This window comes from Dendrobates tinctorius, unplaced genomic scaffold (assembly GCF_039654945.1).
Source record: "Dendrobates tinctorius isolate UK_male_01 unplaced genomic scaffold, ASM3965494v1 ptg000104l, whole genome shotgun sequence".
NCBI classification, from domain to species: Eukaryota; Metazoa; Chordata; class Amphibia; order Anura; family Dendrobatidae; genus Dendrobates; species Dendrobates tinctorius.
The window spans coordinates 5,526,861-5,548,368 of record NW_027361772.1 but is presented as its reverse complement, the minus strand read 5'-3'; the positions used below and the strand labels follow the sequence as shown (position 1 = coordinate 5,548,368).

At 44.5% G+C, this 21,508-nt stretch overlaps 1 protein-coding gene across 1 annotated transcript in view; it reads right to left on the bottom strand.

Moving 5' to 3' along the window:
* Nucleotides 1-617: 617 nt before the first annotated feature.
* YKT6 (YKT6 v-SNARE homolog) overlaps nt 618-21,508 on the bottom strand; it is a 36,447-nt gene continuing 15,556 nt past the window's right edge. Inside the window, exons 5-8 of the mRNA XM_073588634.1 lie at nt 11,249-11,353; nt 4,891-4,956; nt 3,744-3,845; nt 618-1,700 (exon numbers count right to left, since the gene is read on the bottom strand). Coding sequence (XP_073444735.1) covers nt 1,665-1,700; nt 3,744-3,845; nt 4,891-4,956; nt 11,249-11,353 — 309 coding nt within the window. The 3' untranslated portion in view covers nt 618-1,664. The remainder of the gene's footprint in view (nt 1,701-3,743; nt 3,846-4,890; nt 4,957-11,248; nt 11,354-21,508) is intronic.

Here is a 21,508-nt window from a genome sequence, read left to right as displayed (position 1 = left end):
GAAACCAAACTGATGCAGAGGAGAGGTACCACCTTTTTATTCAGTAGGTTTCCTGTCCTGCTGGGTGGATACCGACTCTCAGGTGGTGCTGTCATGGGAGAAGGGGAAAAATACCTCTTCATTAGAGTTGAGCGACTTTGGTCGGATCGGGTTTCATGAAACAAAATTTGTTTCAGATGAAACTCGTCCGACTAGGGCAAAAAAAGTCGGAGTTTCGTCCGCTCAGTGCAGACTTTGAGCGGACGAGATGAGCATACGTGCTTGCATAAGGTGTTATCGAGCATGCTCGTTTGCTAACAGTGTCTTCGACAAGCTCTGAAAATATGTTCGAGTCCCCGCGGCTGCATGTCTTGCAGCTTTTAGACAGATGCAACACTTGCAGGGCTTGCCAGTTTGTTAGGCAATCCCTGCATGTGTTGCAGCTGTCGAACAGCAGACATGCAGTCGTGAGGACTTGAACATATTTTTAGAGCCTGCAGAAGATAATTGGTTAGCACCAGAGCATGCTTTGACAACCTAATTTAAGTTGTCTGAAAGTGTATGGACCATTTAAGCTAAACTTGCCTGTATTGCTAAACCAGTACTTCATCCCGGTTGGAATAAAACATGAACAGAGCTGCTTTCAAACATCTACAAATATGTTTTATCATCTTCAATATTTGGTACAGAAAGGTTTGCCAATCTTTATTAAAATACAAGTTTATCGGAAATAAATTTGAAAAAAAAAAAAAAATTCAAATAGCTGGAGATCAGAAAAAAAAAAAAACAACCCAAAATGAAACACTGAAACACGTTAATAACTTATCTATACAGCATGAGAATATAACCATCAACACGATGAGGGTCCTCAGGGAAACTAGATCCATCGGTTGAAGACGTTCTTTTTGGATAAGACAAGGTGGTGAGAGCAGTAAGATCTTCGGCATCGAGGACATGATGAGAGGTCATTTGTGGAGTGCAGGTTTTCGGATGGATGTGCAGAATTAGTCTCCGCACTTCATGATTCTAACTTCGAAATGAGTTCTCCAGGAAAAAAAAAAAAAAAAAAGAGGGGAAAAAAAAAAAAAAAGCAACAAAATCCAACTGGCAAATACTACAAGGTTAACCACAGTTAAGACATGTCCAGGATAATGGAGGAACAGGGGTTAAAATAACCTTACATTAAACAAGTGCTCGAGGTGTTATGGGAAGAAGCGGACTGACAGTTAACCCATTTCCTCCCAGGGAAATAACATCAGTTAGTATAGCATTAGTACATTACAGGTTACCAGGTCACTCACATCACTCTGCAGCTTGGTGACGGGTTATGACACAGAACGCGGCGGTGGCGATACTTGGTATCACGCTAGAGATCACAGGAATGTTTGCAATAGAACAGATAATGGTCAGCACAATCCCCTGGGGGGACTGTCACTTCATACTAGGGGCCACAGAAAACACATGTCTGCGGTAAAAAGTGAATGCAGATTAATGTTAAGAGGAAAAAAAGACCCTGTACCCCCAATAAATGAGGGCAAAGGAAAAATTGACCTGAGGACAGTAACCACCTATACTGCCCCCTGCTGGGGATGGGAAGGGCTGAGTGGTAGCCAATTTGGTGCATCAGCCCTGATATTTAGTGTTTGTTCATTGTCTTTCATCCAGTCTCCATCACTGTCCGCCAATCACATGATTCCGCAGCATGAATTCTGCTTCCGTGCCTTAAAGGGAAAATGCAGGTTAAAAATGGTCATTAAAAAGAGTCAATCACCACATCAATCAAATGCAGGAAAATAATATCCATTCTACATTAACCCCTCAATCAGACGCTTGTGATTCTGTGGTTTAGGGTGCGCCGACATCTGCATATAAAATTGGCAAGTGCAATGAGAGTGCACAAAATGGCCGAGACGCAATGGAAGTCAATGGGTGCAAGGAAAAAAAAAAATTATATATATTATACGGCACAAGGACCCGTGTGTGCTGTGCAACAACCATGGCCCCTTCCCAACCCGTTACTATCAACAGGGTTCTATAGGACTAGACTGCTATCCCGTCTGTCCTGAATGGGACATTAGGATTGATATATCCCTGGACCTGACATATCTTCTAATGGGTGAGTTCGCTCCATTGATTTTCCTTCTTCCAATGTTATTTGGTGTGGGGTTGTCTCGCCCTTATAGTGTTTATCTGCACCTATCTACGATAATTTACTATTGCCCATAATATTGGGCCATGTCCTTGAATAGAATGTTTTCTGTGACCACTATCATTGTCTTTTCTAAAAAGCTGTGAGATATTAGAATTGTAATTCTTTATATGGCAGTTTGGTGCGGTTGATCCAGTCATTAAACAAATGCAGAATGGGATTGTCTTTATGCTTTATGTGATGTTGATGCTTTGATAGCCAAGTTGTGCGGTCACGACAGTGTCCATTATATATTATATACAGTATTATTTGGTTACCACTACAGTCTGAACCCCTATTATCGTATGCCTGACTTTTATATGAACTAGGCTTTGTCTGTAGATTAAGCCTTTTTTCATTTTAAAGGCAGGACTTGTTTCATTGTTAGTATTAAAAATTATGTTTTATACCTCACTCTCTTTGCTGTACATTATATAATTATTAATATCAGCCCGCACCTGTCTGCTTAACCTTTGCAAGTTATTAAAAATAGGGGGGGGACCCAAGTCTTTTTTTTTTTGGGGGGGGGGTCCCCTCCTGTTAATAACCTGTAAAGGCTAAGTAGACAGCTATGAGCTGATATTAATAGTCTGGGCAGCTCCATGTTTATGACCCCCTTCCCGACCATGCTTTTTCTCAGCTGGTTAAAAAGAATAAAGGGGGACCCCACCCCGAGGCATTTTTATCTTTTATTAACTAAATACATGTACAGTATGCTATACACACACTGTACTGATTATACATCTCAATGACATCTATGTATCAATCTATCAATCGCATGTCATATGGATGGTAGGTGAGGAAAAAAATGCCTGACACTCACCTGACACGCTCCAACTTTTCTGGCTGAGAATCTCAGCTACTTTACATACCGTACTCAGATGTGAGCAAACCCTTAACCCTGGCCTTTTAATTTAATTTTGTGCCAGGGTTTTAGGTTTTTACAATTTTTAATAAAACAGAAAAAAAAATTTGGGGCTGTTTTATTAGTATGTACAAGAAAAAAAAAAAGTACACTGGCACAACATATTTCCTCATGATTTTGGTACATATTTAGGCTCCCAAAAGGTCATAAAGACTTCTGGGTTGACAATGACAACTGCTATGCTATTATTTAACTGGCTCAGAGTTAATCTGTTTCTGCTGGGTAAGATTCCCCCGATCACACAGTGATGGTATATCCAAGCGATGAGTCGTTTAACAAGATGTAAATTGACTCCTAATTTTTTTTTATTTACAGTATTTTCCTTGCTAATATTGCGCCATCACTGTATTGTATATACTGCCATCATCGGGGCTCACAATCTAGAATTGTTATCAGTATGTCTTTGGAGTATGGGAGGAACCCATGCAAACATGTAGAGAACATACAAAGTCCTTGCAGACCCAGCGCTGTAAAGCCACAGTGCTAACCACTGAGCCACTGTGCTGCCTAATGGAGGGGGAATAACACTGCCAGGTTTCCGTCCAGGTTTCAGCTCATTGCATTTTATGATCTGATCGGAAAGGGGCCCTTCTAATGAGGAGGAATTGTACTAAGTGGATGAATGTGTGCCTTCTGGTGTGCGACACTCACCGTTTTATAGAAAGCCTTGGACTGTGTTCCTAGCACTTCTGATTTACTGACCAAGTCATCCAGTTTCTCTCCGCGCTGCAGTAAGGACTCCATGGTATTATGCTGATAATTTACAAGACAAATAGATCATATACAAGCAAAGCAAAAACTGATATTGTATCATGGTAATTCCCTGTGATGTGCTGCATTCTCCTGGCTGCCCTTGCTCCATGTAGCAGAGTAATAGGGGGTATCAGGCTCATCTACAGGCAGCCTAAAATGTGTGCGTGAAAGTGCTTACAGTAAGGTGTTACATTAGTAGCCATTAATAGGGTCTCATTTTAGTTAGCATTTTATCCCAATGGTCTTTTCCCATGTGCCCTGGTTGGCTCTATAACAAACGCTAAAGATGAACTCTGCAGTGTTCTCCACTCATTGCATGTGTTCTGCCCTATGCAGCTGAATGAGATGGCGGCACAGCGTAGTGGGAGGAAATCTCCCTTGGTGGTTCTCCCTGCACACTATCCAGGGATCACAGCTGTACTAAAACTCAGACAAGTCACATCCAGAAATTGGCGCATTAGAGCATGCTGGGATAGTTTCCACAGGAATGAGAAAAAAAAAAAAAAAAAAAAAAAAAAAAATCAGTGTTTACTAACTAGTACTCACACATTACTAAGTCAGTTTGCTGCCTGTCGAGCAAACGGACAGGATGCAGAGAAAATACGCACTCACTTTAACGAGACCTTAAAAGGGAACCTGTCATGTTGAATGTGAGATCGGATATGCAGACATCATACTATAGAGCAAAAGCTGATCAGATTCATATATATTTTTGTGGAAATAGTTTCAGTAAAACTTTTATTTCATCCATTGAAATAGCTGCGTTTGTATGAGTCCAGTGGGCGGGTCTACTAGTGACTGACAGCCTCCCCTGTATGACTGCATGCAGAGCTATCTGTCAATCGCTAGTAGACCCGCCCACAGGACTCTTCTACAAACACCAGGGATTTCAATGAATAAAATACAAGTCATCCTGCATCTTTTCCCATAAACCTATATATCATCCGCTCAGCTTATCCTCTATACCATGATGTCCGCAGACTGACCTGCAGGTATAACGTGACAGGTTCTTTTGAAAGTGAATAATAGATTATCATTTACTCACCAGGATGATTTTGGTTTCGTCCAGCTCAGCTTGTACTTTACTCATTGGATCAGCATCTCGAGGGTTCTGTGAATATAAATACAGATAAAACTTTCCAACCACATCCTCTGTCTATTGCTACGGTCCATCCAGTCATTGTCAGATTTGGGAATTTTGTGGATTGCAGCTGAACGAAGATGGCTCGGTACCTAAAAATGCCTTACGGGGAGGGAGTCATCCTTTACATAACACGGGAGACAAGAGCAGCACAGACTGCAATGATGATCAGGGGGGTGCAGAACTGGTAACAAGACTGGCTGCGGGCGTACGTGAGCCAACAATGGGGTACCACAAACAATCTTGGCACCTTAATAAAACGTGATGTGATTTGCTACTGACAGAACATTAAAAAAAAAAAAGTAATATTTTCCGGCACATGTGGAGACTGCTCAGCTGATCGTCGTCCTAATTTAATAAACGCTTTGAACTATGTCCCTATAAGACGAAAACAACACACCCAGCAGAACCAGAAGCGGCTATTGCCGGGCCTCCTCTCACTTAGAAACCGATGTATTTCTGCAGGGTTCACACTATAAGCTGAGGGCTGGCATCATTGCACATTATAGAGGTGAAATATTATGCTTCTATAAAACCATTATCAGTGGATTTATACTTGAATTGGTTTCCCCCACCCAAAAAAAAAAAAAAAAAAGGAATAGACAGAAAAAAATAAAAAAAAATCTATAAATCTGGAGCTTGACTATACCCACCCTTAGCTGCTCCAGAGCCGTCTCCAGCCTTTGACCGCTGCAGCCACTGACTTCTAAGATCAGTGACTGGCTACCAAGGGTATGGAGTCGGTAAGCCAAACCTCCGGTTCCACTGCACGGCCTCACTACTGAGCATGTACATAAAGTGCAGCACAAATTCATCTCAAATAAAAATACAGATCCTTTGCTCAGAAAGAGAACTGATATTTATAGGACATTTCATAACTTTCCCAAATGCTTATGAAAACATTTACAGCACATCCCGCTTTGTACTACTGCACCCAATCTATTACATAATTTGGGTTGGAACAGTTACAGAAAGCAGAACTGAGACCAGGGAAGAACAAAGGCATTGTATTCGATTGCCAGAGGATAGCGATACATTTACAGATACGAGGAACGTTGTGGTACAACTAGGACACAATCAGGTCAACATCGGGCCCCACCTTTGACATAATTAGCTGAACACATATGTTGAGAGACCATTTGCCCGAAGAAAGGCCCTAGCAACTTAGCAAGTCAGGGGCCCAGTTTGTCCACGTCGGGAATGTGTACTGAGGAGATTGGCAGGAAATGTTGTTCGGCCCAAGACAGAATCCGAGTGACTTCTGCCAAGATGGTGTTCCATGTTCTGCCCTAATGGTTGATGTATACCACAGCCATGGCACTGTCAGATTGAATGAGTACTGGGCGACCACCGCTAGCAGGTCCTGCCAGTGAAGGAGAGAGAGATTGCTCTGAGCTCTAGAATGTTGATGGGGAGAGAGATCTCCCAGGAATCTAGGGATCTGAACTGTGTTGGAGGAATACAGCCCCCATCAAAGGAGGCTGGCATCCGTCGTGATAATCTGTCACTGCAGAGGAAGGCATAATCTCCAGTGCCGAATAGGAGGGACTCCACTCGGCCACGGACGGTGTCACTCGAAGAGGGAGCAAGATGGAACAGTCCAGGGAGCAGACCCTCTTGTGCCAAGTTGACAAGAGGGCCAGCAAGAGGGGGCAAGTGTGGAACTGTGCATTGTGGCAACCATCTTGCCTAGTACACTCATGCAGCATCAAAGGGAGCAAGGCAAAGGACGAATGAGTGAGCAAATCCCAAGGAGGAATTCCGAGATTTTTTGGGGGAAGATAGACCCTGGAGCGTGTGCTGTCGAATAGCATGACCATGAAGTCTAGAAGCTCGACATGCATCACAGACGACTTCCATCTGTTGATGAACCAGCCTATGAGAGAGTGATCTGAAGGCTCTTGCAACAATCCGAGGAGGATGGGGCCTTTATCAGGAAGTCATCCAGATAAGGAATAACTACGATCCCTCTGGGGAGTAGAACAGACGCCACAGTCACCACGATCTTCATGAATATGCTGAGCATTGAGGCTAGGCTGCAGGGAAGAGCTGTGAACTAATCGCGAGAATTCTGGACTGCAAAGCGGAGAAACCACTGATGAGCGGCATATATTGGAATGTGGAGGTAGGTATCTTGAATGTCCACCATGCAGAGGAATTCCTTAGGTTACATAGAATCAGTCACCAGAGGGACCCCATTCAGAAGTGACGGAGACGAACCCGCTGGTTTAAGAGCTTGAGGTCCAGGATTGGGTAGACAGTTGTCCACCTTTGGAACCACAAAAAGGTTTGAAGAGAAACCTGAGAAGCACTCCTGAGAAGGGAGGGGTACAATGTCGTCTGCCGGGAGAAAAGATGGCCTGAAAGAACCCGGGAACCTGGGATGGAGACCTTGGGGGGTGGGATCTGAAGAAATGCTGACAGGCAGAAGAGGAAAATTCTATTTTGTAACCAATGAATACGATCTCCGTGACCCAAGTATTGCCCGACTACGAAGAGCTACATGTCCCGAAAGAGAAGACTACTACAACCCACCCAGAGAGGCTGGCATGGGTACACCTTTCTCCCTGCACCGTCGTGGTCCTAGACCACGCAGAAGACGGCAATAGCTCTAGGTGGAGTCATTGGAAAAACATCAGTCTTCACCCAGCACTGTCTCTCTATGGAGGACTAGCAGACTGGGGATGGTAAGGATTAAAACACAACAAGGGAAACTAAGGTAGAAATGGGTCTAAGTGCAGACTCGTGTCAGCCTCCTACTGACACTAAACTAGAAGAGATTAGATTTGTGTCAGTTGGTGGGTGTACTCTGCTGAGTAGGAACCAATTTTTTTTTTTTTTTTTAGTAGTGTCAGCATCCTAATGACAGTTCCATGTACCCATGGTCTCCTGTGTCCCCCAATGACGAGAGAAAGATGAACGTATATAAAGTAAATCCAAAATACACAGAGATGAAACAAATGGTGGGTAAGCCATAGAGACACGGAAGTATGTCTCTCTCGTATGCAAACAAAAATTATATCAATACAGGGCAGAGAAACAAAAAAGGAAATGCAGACACATAATACAATATTAGAGCACAATGAAAGAGTAAAAAGCACAAGTCACTGTGGACGAAAAAAAAAAAAAAAGTGCCAAAAATATTACTACAGCATTGGCTCACCCCAATCCACCTGACACGCATTTCACAACTGCTTCGTCTGGGGTAGTCTGTATACATATTTATCTTTTTAATGGTATCCAATAAATTTCATATATTTTATTGTGATTTTCTATATCCTGTACATTTTACTTCGCTTGTCTTATTTTATTTTTGTGCGTTGGGATTCATTTATTTCAGGCTTTTGAACATTGCTTTTTGGTTTTCAGTTACGTGCAGTAGTGATACAGCCATGTTCACAAAAACGAGCAACAACGGTGTAAAGACAGAGCTGGACCTGGGGAGGATGAGTATAGCGGTATTTGTTATTTTGGACATCTGGAAGTCTATGGTAAAAAAAAAAAACACACCTATTTTTGCAAAACGGTAGAGAGAAACCAGCTCACCTAGAGCAGTATTCGGCGTGTTGAAGGACGGAACTCATGTGGCCACAAGTGTGAGTAATCCAAGGCTAAGAGGGGAAGTGGTTCCAGCTTCATAAAGTCTGTTTTTATTTTAACAAGGTAAAATCAATCCGGTTATAAAGTCGCATCACAATCCATAGCAGCAACGCATTTCAAACGCCAAGAAGAGTCCTTCGTCAAGCTTGCTACTATGGATTGTGATGTGACTTTATAACCGGATTGATTTTACTTTGTTAAAATAAAACCAGATTTTATGAAGCTGGAGCCATTTCCCCTCTTTATTTTTGCAAAACCGTTTTTATAAAGAAACCTGGCATTGGTATAGTTTACTGAAACACACAAATACCCCAATTATATTTAATTAATATACGATATGGGGCACACTCGCCTTCCAAAATGTTCTCTTCCGTAACACAGGTTGGCAAGTAAATACAAGCACGGCAGAAAACCTAGCATACATCCATATGGCTTTTCACATAAATAATATTTATTTTTATTATTTTAGGTTTTGCAATATAATGTTTCCACTTGTAGTGGGTTAAAAAGAACCTGTTAGCAGGATCATAATCTGTGCTTCGGGGTGGGACTGTGGGTAGGGTCTTCGGCTCAGAGGGCTCAGCCACGGGACCTCTGCTGCCTCAGTTGTATTCATCATCTTCGTCGGCGCGGTCACAGATTCAGCTGGTGGCAGCCTACATGAAAATGGGGCAGGCGGATGTGTAGATCGAGCCCCCGTGTTCTTCAGGAAAATGGCGCCAGAGGTTTTGCATGCGCAGAATGAGATCTCAACTCACGAGGCTGATCGGCGCATGCGCCATTTTCATGAAGACCGCCACCAGCTGAATCTGCGAGAGCGTCTACCACAGCTAGGACCGCGACAGCCTAAAACTTAATATGATGAAGAAGATGAATACAGCAGAGGGGCCGTGGCTGAGCCCTCTGCGCCAAACACCTGACCAACAGTCGCGCCCCGAAGAGATGAAGAAACCAAAATTCATCATGATTATTTAACGAAAACTAGATTTTTTAACTGAAGGCATGTATTAAATCAGTATAACAGCGCCATTCTGCCGATACCTTTAGTTTAACATGGAAATTCCTGCTGACTGGTTTTCTTTAAGGACTAAAATGTCAGTCATTAAAGAGTTACACATCAGAAATGTGAAGATAACCACTGCAATGGTACCCCTTGTTAAGGGAGGAGAACCGACTACACTAAACCTTACTCAGCAAGGCCGATTTCACGCATCCAAGTTAGGATTGACTGAACGCCGGGTCTCCAGACCCAGCAGTCAGGTCTTCCGATCTGAGAAAGGGCCAATAAACCCGCCTTAGTGTGAAGATGACATTACATTGTGGAGAACCTATATGCCACAAACAAAATTTGCAAAAAAAACTGATAAGTTCTCTATATGGGCATGTAGGTCATGGAAAGCTGGATATAATGATACCTTGATATCTGAGATCTGATGTTATTCCTAAGATTTCCAAGTCTTTCTTAATATGTAAATGAGCTGTTAAGATCTATAGGCGAGACATAGATCTCCCCGAGAATCTGCCTCCAATGATTATTGTAAATGAAAGGGAGGAGGGTTACCAGTGTGAAACATGTAATGACTGACAGTCTGCTCTCCTGATCTACATGTCTCACAATGGTAATGCCCTTTCATTTATATGAAGCTCTGGAGGCAGATTCTCAGGAAGTTCTATGTCCGGCCTACAGATCTTAACAGCTCATTTATATAATACGAAAAACATGGATTACTCTGTAAAAAGACATCGGATCACAGATATCAAGGTATCATTTTATTCAGATTCCTATGAACTACATTCTCATATAGACGGATAAGAAGGGTTGATCCTATTAACAGATTTACCTCTATTTGAGTGGACCTGTGCGGAGGTCATAGCGCAGAGAGGGGAGTCGGTGAGCTGTGATATCACCTACTCTTAATGATCCAGCGTCATCTACTGTATATTGAGGTGTTACCTGTCGTTGTAATCCTGTCCGTGATAATGGCCCCGATCCATCAAAGTGTTTACACAAGACATAAGACATAACACACTTTGAAAAGTTGCAAAAGTTTTGAGCAACTCCAAGTTTCACAAAAATACTGCGACTTTTGGCGTTTAGAAGCCAGCCTGAGGCACTCCCATGGGAATCCATTCTTTCCCCATGACGTCTGCCATCTAGGGACAGTCGGTGTCATAATACAAGACAATGCAGGTTGGCAGCAGAGTTTAGCCAACTATTACAGTCAGATGGAGAACGTCTACCAGGTTTTATATTTTTCTTCTGTGTCAAGCTGCAACATTCTGAGATTTGGAGGCGTTTTCCCATATAAAGTGTTAATGGTTTGAAATCATATAGGAGGATATCTTGTGCTACTATTTCACCCAGGATATAAAACTGGTGCTGACCCATATGGTCCCAATCCCATACATTAGCTAGTTGTCATTTCACATATTATGTACATTCTATGTATTATAGTTTGCCTCTAATTTCATTTTTTTTGCCATCAACCCCCTTTATGCCTATTGTGAGGACATGCAGCTCAATCACATAAAAAGGTACGTCATGGCTTTCTGCAAGATCAGAACACTCATGTCCTGCTGCCGCCAACGTCGCAATGCCACAACGACAAAAGCACATAATGAAAGGAACCTCGCAGTACATTAGAAGGCCGATCTTACTTACTTGGTACTTGGCAAGGTGAGACTCCAAAGCGTTGTACTGAATAGTGGCGGGGGAGCCAGACGGCCAGTCTATTCTATCCACCTGGGTGGCGAACTCCTCAAGAACCTGAAGGAAAACACACGTGAGAATTGTAAGGGACGAATCAAAAAGGCTCCCACGAGGAAACACAGAAGCAGTGAGCCAAACATGGCTGTCGTGCCGCTACTCTGGACTGGCAGATTACATGTCTATGTACTGTATCAATCGGCTATTTCACATCTATTGTTCTGGGCTTAGAGCAGCCAGAATGGACAAGCGGCATGTAAGGCCTCCAAAAAAAGGGTTAATGATAAAATCACATTTAGAGACCGCATTCAACCACTCCATGACCCGGGATTTTTTTTTTTGTGCTGTCGTTTCACCTCCACTTCTTCCAAAACCCATAACTTTTTCTTTTTGCACCTATATAGCCATATGACTGCTTGATTTTTGGGGACGAGTTGTGCTTTTAAATTAAACCATTTGTTTTCTCACAAAAATTACTGAAAAAGGGAGGTGGGGAGGGCAGAAAAAAAATCTGAGTGCAGTGCGAGGATGAAAGAAATGCAATGTCACCATTGTGTTTTCGATTTTGCTTTTACAGCATTTGTGACAATAACTTGGTGACGGGTTTCTTTAGATCAGTACGATTATGCGGATACCAAACACGCATAGTTTTTCACATTTCAGTAGTTACTAAAATTCAAAGCTTCATATGGAAAAATTGAGACTTTTCTATTGGAGGAGATGTACTATAGGGCTTGTTTTTTGTGGTGAGCTGCTGGTTTTATTAATACCTTACTAGGGTACATATAACATTTTGATCCTTTTTATTGCATTTTTTTAATTAGTTTTTGTTTGAATTGGGAAACGTAAGGTGATTCATATGTTTAGATTTTTTTTTTTTTTTAACTTCTTAAATATTTCTAAAAGCACTTTTTTTTTTTCTTCATTTTACCGTATTTTTAGCCCTGTCTAGGGATCTTGAATCTGAAAACATTTGATCTAAAAACTGCACTACAACAGTATTGTGTTATGTAGAAGAAATATTTTATGGCTTGAATTTATGAGAATAGATGGCGGCAGAGGGAGACTGCGGAATACTGCAATGGCAACCCATCACCCCACGATGAGGAAAAGGAGCGACAGGCACCAGACAATCGTGTTACACTATCGTGTTACCTAATTATTGATGTCAGATGTTGACAGTGACATTTAAGTGGTTAAAAGCAGTGATTGGGGGATAGCTCCGGTTGCTGCTGTCAGTGGCAGCTGCTGGCTGTATAACACAGCCGGCATCCCCATGTTTGAAACAGGCTCAGCTCGTTTTGAAGGGGATAAACACAATGGGTACTAATGTGTAAAATCATTACATAAGCTCAAATCCCCTCAAAAAAAATCAAAATAAAAAAAAGATCTGTCGGCTTTTGGGACTTGTCTGTATAAGCTAAACAGATTTCACAGACTTGACATAAAAGTCTGTAGTCACTAAGTGACTGCAAAAATCTGAATCAAGACAGCATGTGCTGTGCACACTGTCAGGATTCCCTGGCATTTCCAATGTGGATGAGTGATTACTTGACTGCATGTATGTCATGTGCCGATTAGACCTGGTCGGCCCCTCTCAATAGAAGTTCACTGACAGAAGCTGGATACGTCTAGTCTTCAAGAGACCACAGGTATACAAACTGAATTCATGTGCTTATTTGATCACCCAGCAATACAGGGGAATCCTGACAGCGTGCACCATATATGCTGTTACGATTCAGAAGTTTGCATTATCAGAGGTGAAAATAACTCACTCAGTCATACTGATGAAGGCCATGTAGGCCGAAACGTTTGCAGACTGCCTAAATAAAATTTACTTCTATTCTGGATGCTATAAGTTGAGTGCCAAGTTATTTTCACCTTTGTGCTTTGGTTTGGGTAACCTACTTGTGCACCCTACAATAGTGCCACGCTATACTATGCATTATCAGAGGGACTGCAGACTTTTGGGTCAAGCCTAGAAAACCCCTTTAACCCCTTCACGACCTATGACGCCTACGTAGGCGTCATGAAAAGCAGTGCCCAAACGACCTATGACGCCTACGTAAGCGTCATGCTATAAATAGCCCCCCTGCGGGTCGGGTGACCGGGGTCACTGTAAGGTCACCCGACCCGCACACAAAGGACCCTTCAGAGTTAACACCTGGGGGTGTGGCTTAGCCCCCACGTGCCTACGATCGCTCTGATTGGCTGTTAAAGGTGAAACTGCCAAGCAGAGCGATTGTAATATTTCACCAATGAAAAATGGTGAAATATTACAATCCAGCCATGGCCGATGCTGAAATAGCATCGGACATGGCTGGACACCGAGACCCGACCCCCCCACACCGACTGATGGCACTGATCGGCTGCCGCCACCGTCTGACGGCACCGATCGGCAGCCGCCGTCATAATCTGCCCCCCCCCCGCCTTCCCTCCACCCCCCCACCCCTCCAATCACCCCTCCAATCACCCCTCCAATCACCCACTCTCACCCTCCTTTTTGCCTCCGACCTCCCGCTATCCGTCCCGGTGTCCAGCCGTCCAGCGTCATGGGCGCCGCCATCTTGCAAGATGGCGGGCGCATGCGCAGTGCGCCGAATCGAATCTGCAACGCTGCAGATTCATTCATTTATTTTGATCACTATGATAAACTTTCATAGTGATCAAAATAAAAAAAAAGTAAATCACCGCCCCCCTTATCACCCCCAAAGGTAGGGACAAATAATAAAATAATTTTTTTGGGCTGGACTTAGGGTTAGGGCTGGACTTAGGGTTAGGGCTGGACTTAGGGTTAGGGCTGGACTTAGGGTTAGGGCTGGACTTAGGGTTAGGGCTGGACTTAGGGTTAGGGCTGGACTTAGGGTTAGGGCTGGACTTAGGGTTAGGGCTGGACTTAGGGTTAGGGCTGGACTTAGGGTTAGGGCTGGACTTAGGGTTAGGGCTGGACTTAGGGTTAGGGCTGGACTTAGGGTTAGGGCTGGACTTAGGGTTAGGGCTGGACTTAGGGTTAGGGCTGGACTTAGGGTTAGGGCTGGACTTAGGGTTAGGGCTGGACTTAGGGTTAGGGCTGGACTTAGGGTTAGGGCTGGACTTAGGGTTAGGGCTGGACTTAGGGTTAGGGCTGGACTTAGGGTTAGGGCTGGACTTAGGGTTAGGGCTGGACTTAGGGTTAGGGCTGGACTTAGGGTTAGGGCTGGACTTAGGGTTAGGGCTGGACTTAGGGTTAGGGCTGGACTTGGGATTTCATTAGGGGTGTGTTGGGATTAGGGTTGTGGTTAGGGTTATGATTAGGGTTGGGATTAGGGTTAGGGGTGTGTTGGGGTTAGGGTTGGAGATAGAATTGAGGGGTTTCCACTGTTTAGGCATGTCAGGGGGTCTCCAAACGCGACATGGAGCCACCATTTATTCCAGCCAATTTTGCATTCAAAAAGTCAAACGGTGCTCCCTCCATTTCGAGCCCCGACATGTGCCCAAACAGTGGTGTACCCCCACTTATGGGGTATCAGCGTACTCAGGAAAAATTGCACAACAACTTTGGGGGTCTAATTTATCCTGTTACCCTTGGGAAAATAAAAAAATGGGGGCTAAAATAATTATTTTTGGGAAAAAAAAAGATTTTTTATTTTTACGGTTCTGCGTTATAAACTTCTGTGAAGCACTTGGGGGTTCAATGTGCTCACCACACATCTAGATAAGTTCCTTGGGGGGTCTAGTTTCCAAAATGGGGTCACTTGTGGGGGGTTTCCACTGTTTAGGCACATCAGGGGCTCTGCAAATGTAACATGACGCCCACAGACCATTCCATCAAGTCTTCATTTCAAAGCGTCACTACTTCCCTTCCGAGCCCCAACGTGTGCCCAAACAGTGGTCCCCCCCATTTATAGGGTACCAGCGTACTCAGGACACACTGGACAACAACTTTTGTGGTCCAATTTATCCTGTTACCTTTGTGAAAATAAGAAATAGCAGGCTAAAAATTTATTTTTTGAGGGAAAAAAAATATTTTTATTTTAACGGCTCTGCGTTATAAACTTCTGTGTAGCACTTGGGGGTTCAAAGTGCTCACCACACATCTAGATAAGTTCCTTAGGGGGTCTAGTTTCCAAAATGGGGTCATTTGTGGGGGAGCTCCAAAGTTTACGCACACAGGGGCTCTGCAAACACGACATGGTGTCCGCTAACAATTGGAGATAATTTTCCATTCAAAAAGTCAAATGACGCTCCTTCCCTTCTGAGCCATGCCATGCGCTCAGACAGTGGTTTCCCCCCAAATATGGGGTACCAGTGTACTCAGGACAAACTGGACAACAACTTTTGGGGTCCAATTTATCCTGTTACCCTTGGGAAAATAAAAAATAGCGGGCTAATAATCATTTTTGAGGAAAAAAAAATATTTTTTTATTTTCATGGCTCTGCATTTATAAACTTCTGTGAAGCACTTGGGGATTCAGAGTGCTCACTACACATCTAGATAAGCTCCTTGGGGGTTCTAGTTTCCAAAATGGGGTCACTTGTGGGGGTTTCTACTGTTTAGACACACAGGGGAGCTGCAAACGCAACATGACGCCCGCAGAACATTCCATCAAAGTCTGCATTCCAAAATGGCGCTCCTTGCCTTCTGAGCTCTCCTGTGCTCCTAAACAGTGGTTCCCCCCACATATGGGGTATCAGTGTACTCAGGACAAATTGCACAACAACTTTTGTGGTTCAATTTCTCCTGTTAGCCTTGTGAAAATAAAAAATAGCGGGCTAAAAAAATCATTTTTGAGCAAAAAAAAAATTATTTTTTATTTTCACTTCTCTGCGTTATAAACTTCTGTGAAGCACTTGGGGGTTCAAAGTGCTCACCACACATCTAGATAAGTTCCTTCGGGGGTCTAGTTTCCAAAATGGGGTCACTTTGTGGGGGAGCTCCAATGTTTAGGCACACAGGGGCTCTCCAAACGCGACATGGTGTCCGATAACGATTGGAGCTAATTTTCCATTCAAAAAGTCAAATAGCGCTCCTTCACTTACGGACCCTGTCGTGCGCCCAAACAGTGGTTTATGACGACATATGAGGTATCGATGTATTCAGGAGAAATTGCCCAACAAATTTTAGGATCCATTTTATCCTGTTGCCCATGTGAAAATGAAAAAACTGAGGCTAAATAAAATTTTTGTGAAAAAAAAAGTACTTTTTTTTTTTCACAGATCAATTTGAGAAGCACCTGGGGGTTCAAAGTGCATACTATGCATCTAGATAAGTTCCTTGGGGAGTCTAGTTTCCAAAATGGGGTCACTTGTGGGGGAGCTCCAATGTTTATGCACACAGCGACTCTCCAAACGCGACATGGCAACCGCTAAATATTCCAGCATGTTTTACATTCAAAAAGTAAAATGGCGCTCCTTGCCTTCTGAGCCCTGCCGTGCGCCCAAACAGTGGTTTATGACCACATATGAGGTATCGATGTATTCAGGAGAAATTGCCCAACAAATTTTAGGATCCATTTTATCCTGTTGCCCATGTGAAAATGAAAAAAACTGAGGCTAAATAAAATTTTTGTGAAAAAAAAAGTGCTTTTTTTTTTTTTACAGATCAATTTGATAAGCACCTGGGGGTTCAAAGTGCATACTATGCATCTAGATAAGTTCCTTGGGGAGTCTAGTTTCCAAAATGGGGTCACTTGTGGGGGAGCTCCAATGTTTATGCACACAGCGACTCTCCAAACGCGACATGGCAACAGCTAAATAACAGGATTTTTTGTTGCTTATCGTAAAATCTGTTTCTCTGAGCCTTCATTGGGGGACACAGAAACCATGGGTGTATGCTGCTGCCACTAGGAGGCTGACACTATGCAAATAAAAAAGTTAGCTCCTCCTCCGCAGTGTACACCCCACCGACAGGAAGTAGGATGCTCAGTTAGTGAGAAAGCAGTAGGAGAAGCAATCTGTAACGAGATAAAAACAGAAAACACAAATCCATACTGTAACAATATTATACAGTAAACAGTGCTGTTCAACTTGGGAGGGTGCTGTGTCCCCCAATGAAGGCTCAGAGAAACAGATTTTAAGGTAAGCAACAAAAAATCCTGTTTTCTCTATCGCCTTATTGGGGGACACAGAAACCATGGGACGTCCCAAAGCAGTCCTCAAGGGGAGGGAACAGCAAATAACCCCATCAGGACGAGGGAGTCACCTGCAAGGTCACCTGCGAGGTCTTCTTTACCCCGACCGGCACTTGCCGAAGCAAGGCATGGGTTGTGAGAAACCTTATGGACCTGTGGAGGACCAATGACCGTACTGCAGAGGAGCCAGACGAAGACCAAAAAGTACCGCCAGGAGGACACGCACTGCCCGGGCAGTGTGCGTCGTACTGAAAAGAACGCAGTCCCTCCTGGGCCGGCAACCCTACTAATGTCGACCAGAATCCGCGAGCAGACGCTGACCTGAAGGCCAGAGGACCTCTATACCTCAAGCCCGAGCTTGATAAGTACCGTTGCTGTGGCCAGGTAGCATGATGAGAGCACGCCACGAAGGGAAAATTCGAGGTGGATGAAAGAGAGAGAATTTAGAGAGATGTAGAGTGGACCCTTGACCTACAGGAAGTGTACCACAGCTGCTATAGAGTCTGAGGCGCCCTAGGAGTGGTGGAGAGCCTGAAAGGGAAGGCTACCAACTGAAAAGGAAAATGAACCCGTACGTTGCAAAAGCAGATATCTCCAAAGCCCTGAAGAAATCAGGACCTGGATAAGAGCTTCATGGAAAAATCATGCGATTCGCAGGAGGCAAATGCTGAACGAAGAAAAATTTCCACCTGAGAAAAAGGATGGTCTCCATCCTAGATCCCGGAAAGGCACGCTGAGGAAAAAGCGCTGAAGTACGACGAGGTTCAGCCTGAGGAAGGAAAGCGCTTGTCCTTCCGGTGACCTCCCCAATAATTAAGCGATTGGAGCTACCCGGAAGAAACGGGACTGGTGAGGGACTTGTTTGGAGATAATTTCGCTCGTGAGATCGAAAGCCAAATGAACCCCTAGAAGGGAACGATGAGGCGAAAACCCATGTTTCCATGCAAGTGGAATTTTTTGGACAGTGAGGATGATCAAATCTTCTGACTGGTCCCCAGCAAGAATGCTCTGATGAGCAAGCTAGGCCACGTGTCTATAGAACTTTGCAACACGAGTGGAGACTAAGACAGGACACTATAAAGCGGCGGATGGTTTCAAGGTTGACCTTGCCAACTACTGTGTGAATTAGCCGTGGAATCTCTGAGGGATGCACTTCTGGGACAGGAAGGACCTTAGTAGTGGGAGACTTGGAACCGTAGGGTTCGTAGTCGCAGAAGTAGAGATATACTAAGGCGCCCTCTTGCTTGGAAACGGCTGAAGGCCGTTCTGTGAGAAAATGACGAGGCCTGAGAACAGGCCACTGAGAACCTGCGAAAGAGCCAAACACTGAAAACGTACTGAATAGAACCAGGGGATAATCTGGATCTCATCGCCGCGATGTAGGCTCAGGATGGCTATAAAGAGACAACTGATTGCTCCACTAAGGAGGTAGAACGGAGACTACTGGATGACTGAGATGCAAAGGGAGATAAATCCAGCACCCCGGGATGAGTGTGGATATGGACAAAAATAGTGTAGTTGGACTTAGAAAAGTGATTAGTCGAGTAAGGAAAGTTCAAGCAAAACATGGAGTATGGTAACTGTAAGAAAAGTTGGCTCTAGGTAGATCAAATAGACACCAGAAGACAACTAGGCTGACGAAAGGCAGGTCAATTTGTATGACGATGTAAACGACCGAAACCATCCCGGACCCTCTGGCGCAGGGAGGGGATTACGGTGTGTAGACCTGCTAGCCTAAGTCTAAGACAAAACGCGCCTGAGGATAACAGTGAAAAGATACAATACTAGCCGAAGGAAGAAACGCGTTATCACCAGACTCATTCTTGGATCCAGGACTGGAACAGCTTTTTACCCCGGTCGATGCTTGCGCAGAGTTAGATCCCACTCCTGTGAGGTGGGATACTTTTTCCCGGTCACGGTCAGAAGACCCATGTCTGAGCTGCTGAAGGCTTTACTCGGCGTCTGTAAGAAAGAATAGGTAAGTTTCGACAGATAAGGAGCGTATGGTAGTTTTGTTGCTCGAAGTCCCCTAAAGCAGGCTAGAACTTATAAACTACTATTTGCCAAACATTAAAGATAGGCGGACTACACCGGCAGTAAAGATAGCTTCTGGCAAAAAACTCCTGTGGTGCAACTCACACTTAGGGTACAGAACATGCCGCAGTAAAACCGCGACCATCAGTACCTGACCCGAGAGAGTCTGACCCACCTGAAGGTGGAGTATCCAGATATGTTGCTACCAAGATCCGCACTGTGGGACAGAGATCCGTTCTGTTTGGACATGGTAGTGGTTACGTTCAACTGTTAAACCACAGATGTTATTGACAATGAACTATGTAGCCGAGAGGTGTCTTTGACTCACCTGAAAGCGACTTATGACCGCGGCTGTAGCCTGCTATGAGCAATAAATGCCGGCACCTCACCTCAAGTGGCTTTTAGACGGGAGCTTAGGTAAAGGCTGCAAAAGACCGTGAGGAACGTGAGAGAGGACGCTTCTGACTCACCAGAAAACGGGACAGTATAGCCGGATCGGTATAGTTGATGGCTTCGGGTACGTTTGAGTTACCAGAGAGACGGCGTGTATTGACTAAACATGTCTGATAGAGGACTATTCACGTGCTCAATAAGGGATAGAGTACTGCTGCAATAGAACACGAAGAACCTGAAGGCGAGAGTGTCTGACTCACCTGAATACGGTACAGAACACCAGTACCACTGAAGCAGTCAACCCCAGACGCGTCTCCACAGTAATACAACCGTTTGAACTACTGTACCTGGTAGGTGATGCCGCCGCGGGATCTCGGCTCCTGCTTACTCACGCCCGCCGCGTCTGAAGCCTGGATAGCGGATATAGCCTAGCTGCCGGGGCAGTCTAGGCCTAGATACCTGACGACATTAGGCAGAATAACGGCTTATGTGTTGCGGTCTAGGCCGGAATACCTGATGGCATTAGGCCGAATAACTGCTTCTGGCTGCGGTCTAGGTCTGAAAACCTGGCGGCATTAGGCAGAATAACGGCTTCTGTGATGCGGTCTAGGTCTGGGTACCTGACGGCATTAGGCAGAATAACGGCTTCTGTGATGCGGTCTAGGTCTGGGTACCTGACGGCATTAGGCAGAATAACGGCTTCTGTGATGCGGTCTAGGTCTGGGTACCTGACGGCATTAGGCAGAATAACGGCTTCTGTGATTCAGTCTAGGTCTGGGTACCTGACGGCATTAGGCAGAATAATGGCTTCTGTATTGCGGTATAGGACTGGGTACCTGACGACATTAGGCAGAATAACGGCTTCTGTGTTGCGGTCTAGGTCTGGATACCTGACGACATTAGGCAGAATAATGGCTTCACGCGTAGTAAGCCGTGCCACGAAGTCTGTAGTAAAGTAGATTCTGACCAGTCAATTCTTATGACTGTAGAACAGTAGGCCTGGGATCAGAAAGAGACTAAACACTACTCTCTGTTGTGCGCCACGGTTCCAACTTCTGGAACAGCGAGTTGTGGTCAGCTTCTCTATCCACTGAGCCACAGCAGACAATTGCTGGATAACACGGACTTCTATTCAGCTAGAAGTCCGGCCCAAACACTGGAGACGTGAAGAGAAAGAAGCAGCACCCTGTTCTGCTTATAGCAGTATGAATCCAGCGTCCGGAGGGGGCTGCAGAAAATTGAAGGGAGAGTGCCTGTGAGCCGTAGATATGGAGTTGCTATGACAGGACCCCAACGTCTTTATGTGAAGCAATGGCTGAGACTTGCTCTGCTGAAAATCAGGGCACCAATCCGTAATGACCGAAAAACACAACAACCGTGTGACAAAATCAGATCTCCGACATACTGATGCACTAGAAACTGCGCGGCAGAAGATTACAATTATGCCAGTATTTGAGTACTATTACGTCAGTGACTGTACAGCTCTAGAGTACAGTTACTTCAGAGACCGTACGGCTCCAGAAAAACCTTCAAGTTAGTGACTGTACGGCTCCAGAGACTGTACGACCGGGTCAACTGGGGGCTCCTGGACGGTGGGAGAGGACCACAGTGGAGGAATAGGAGGAGAACGAAGTGGCCTAGAGTTAGACATGAGAACAATCCCACTAAGCGCTGCCAG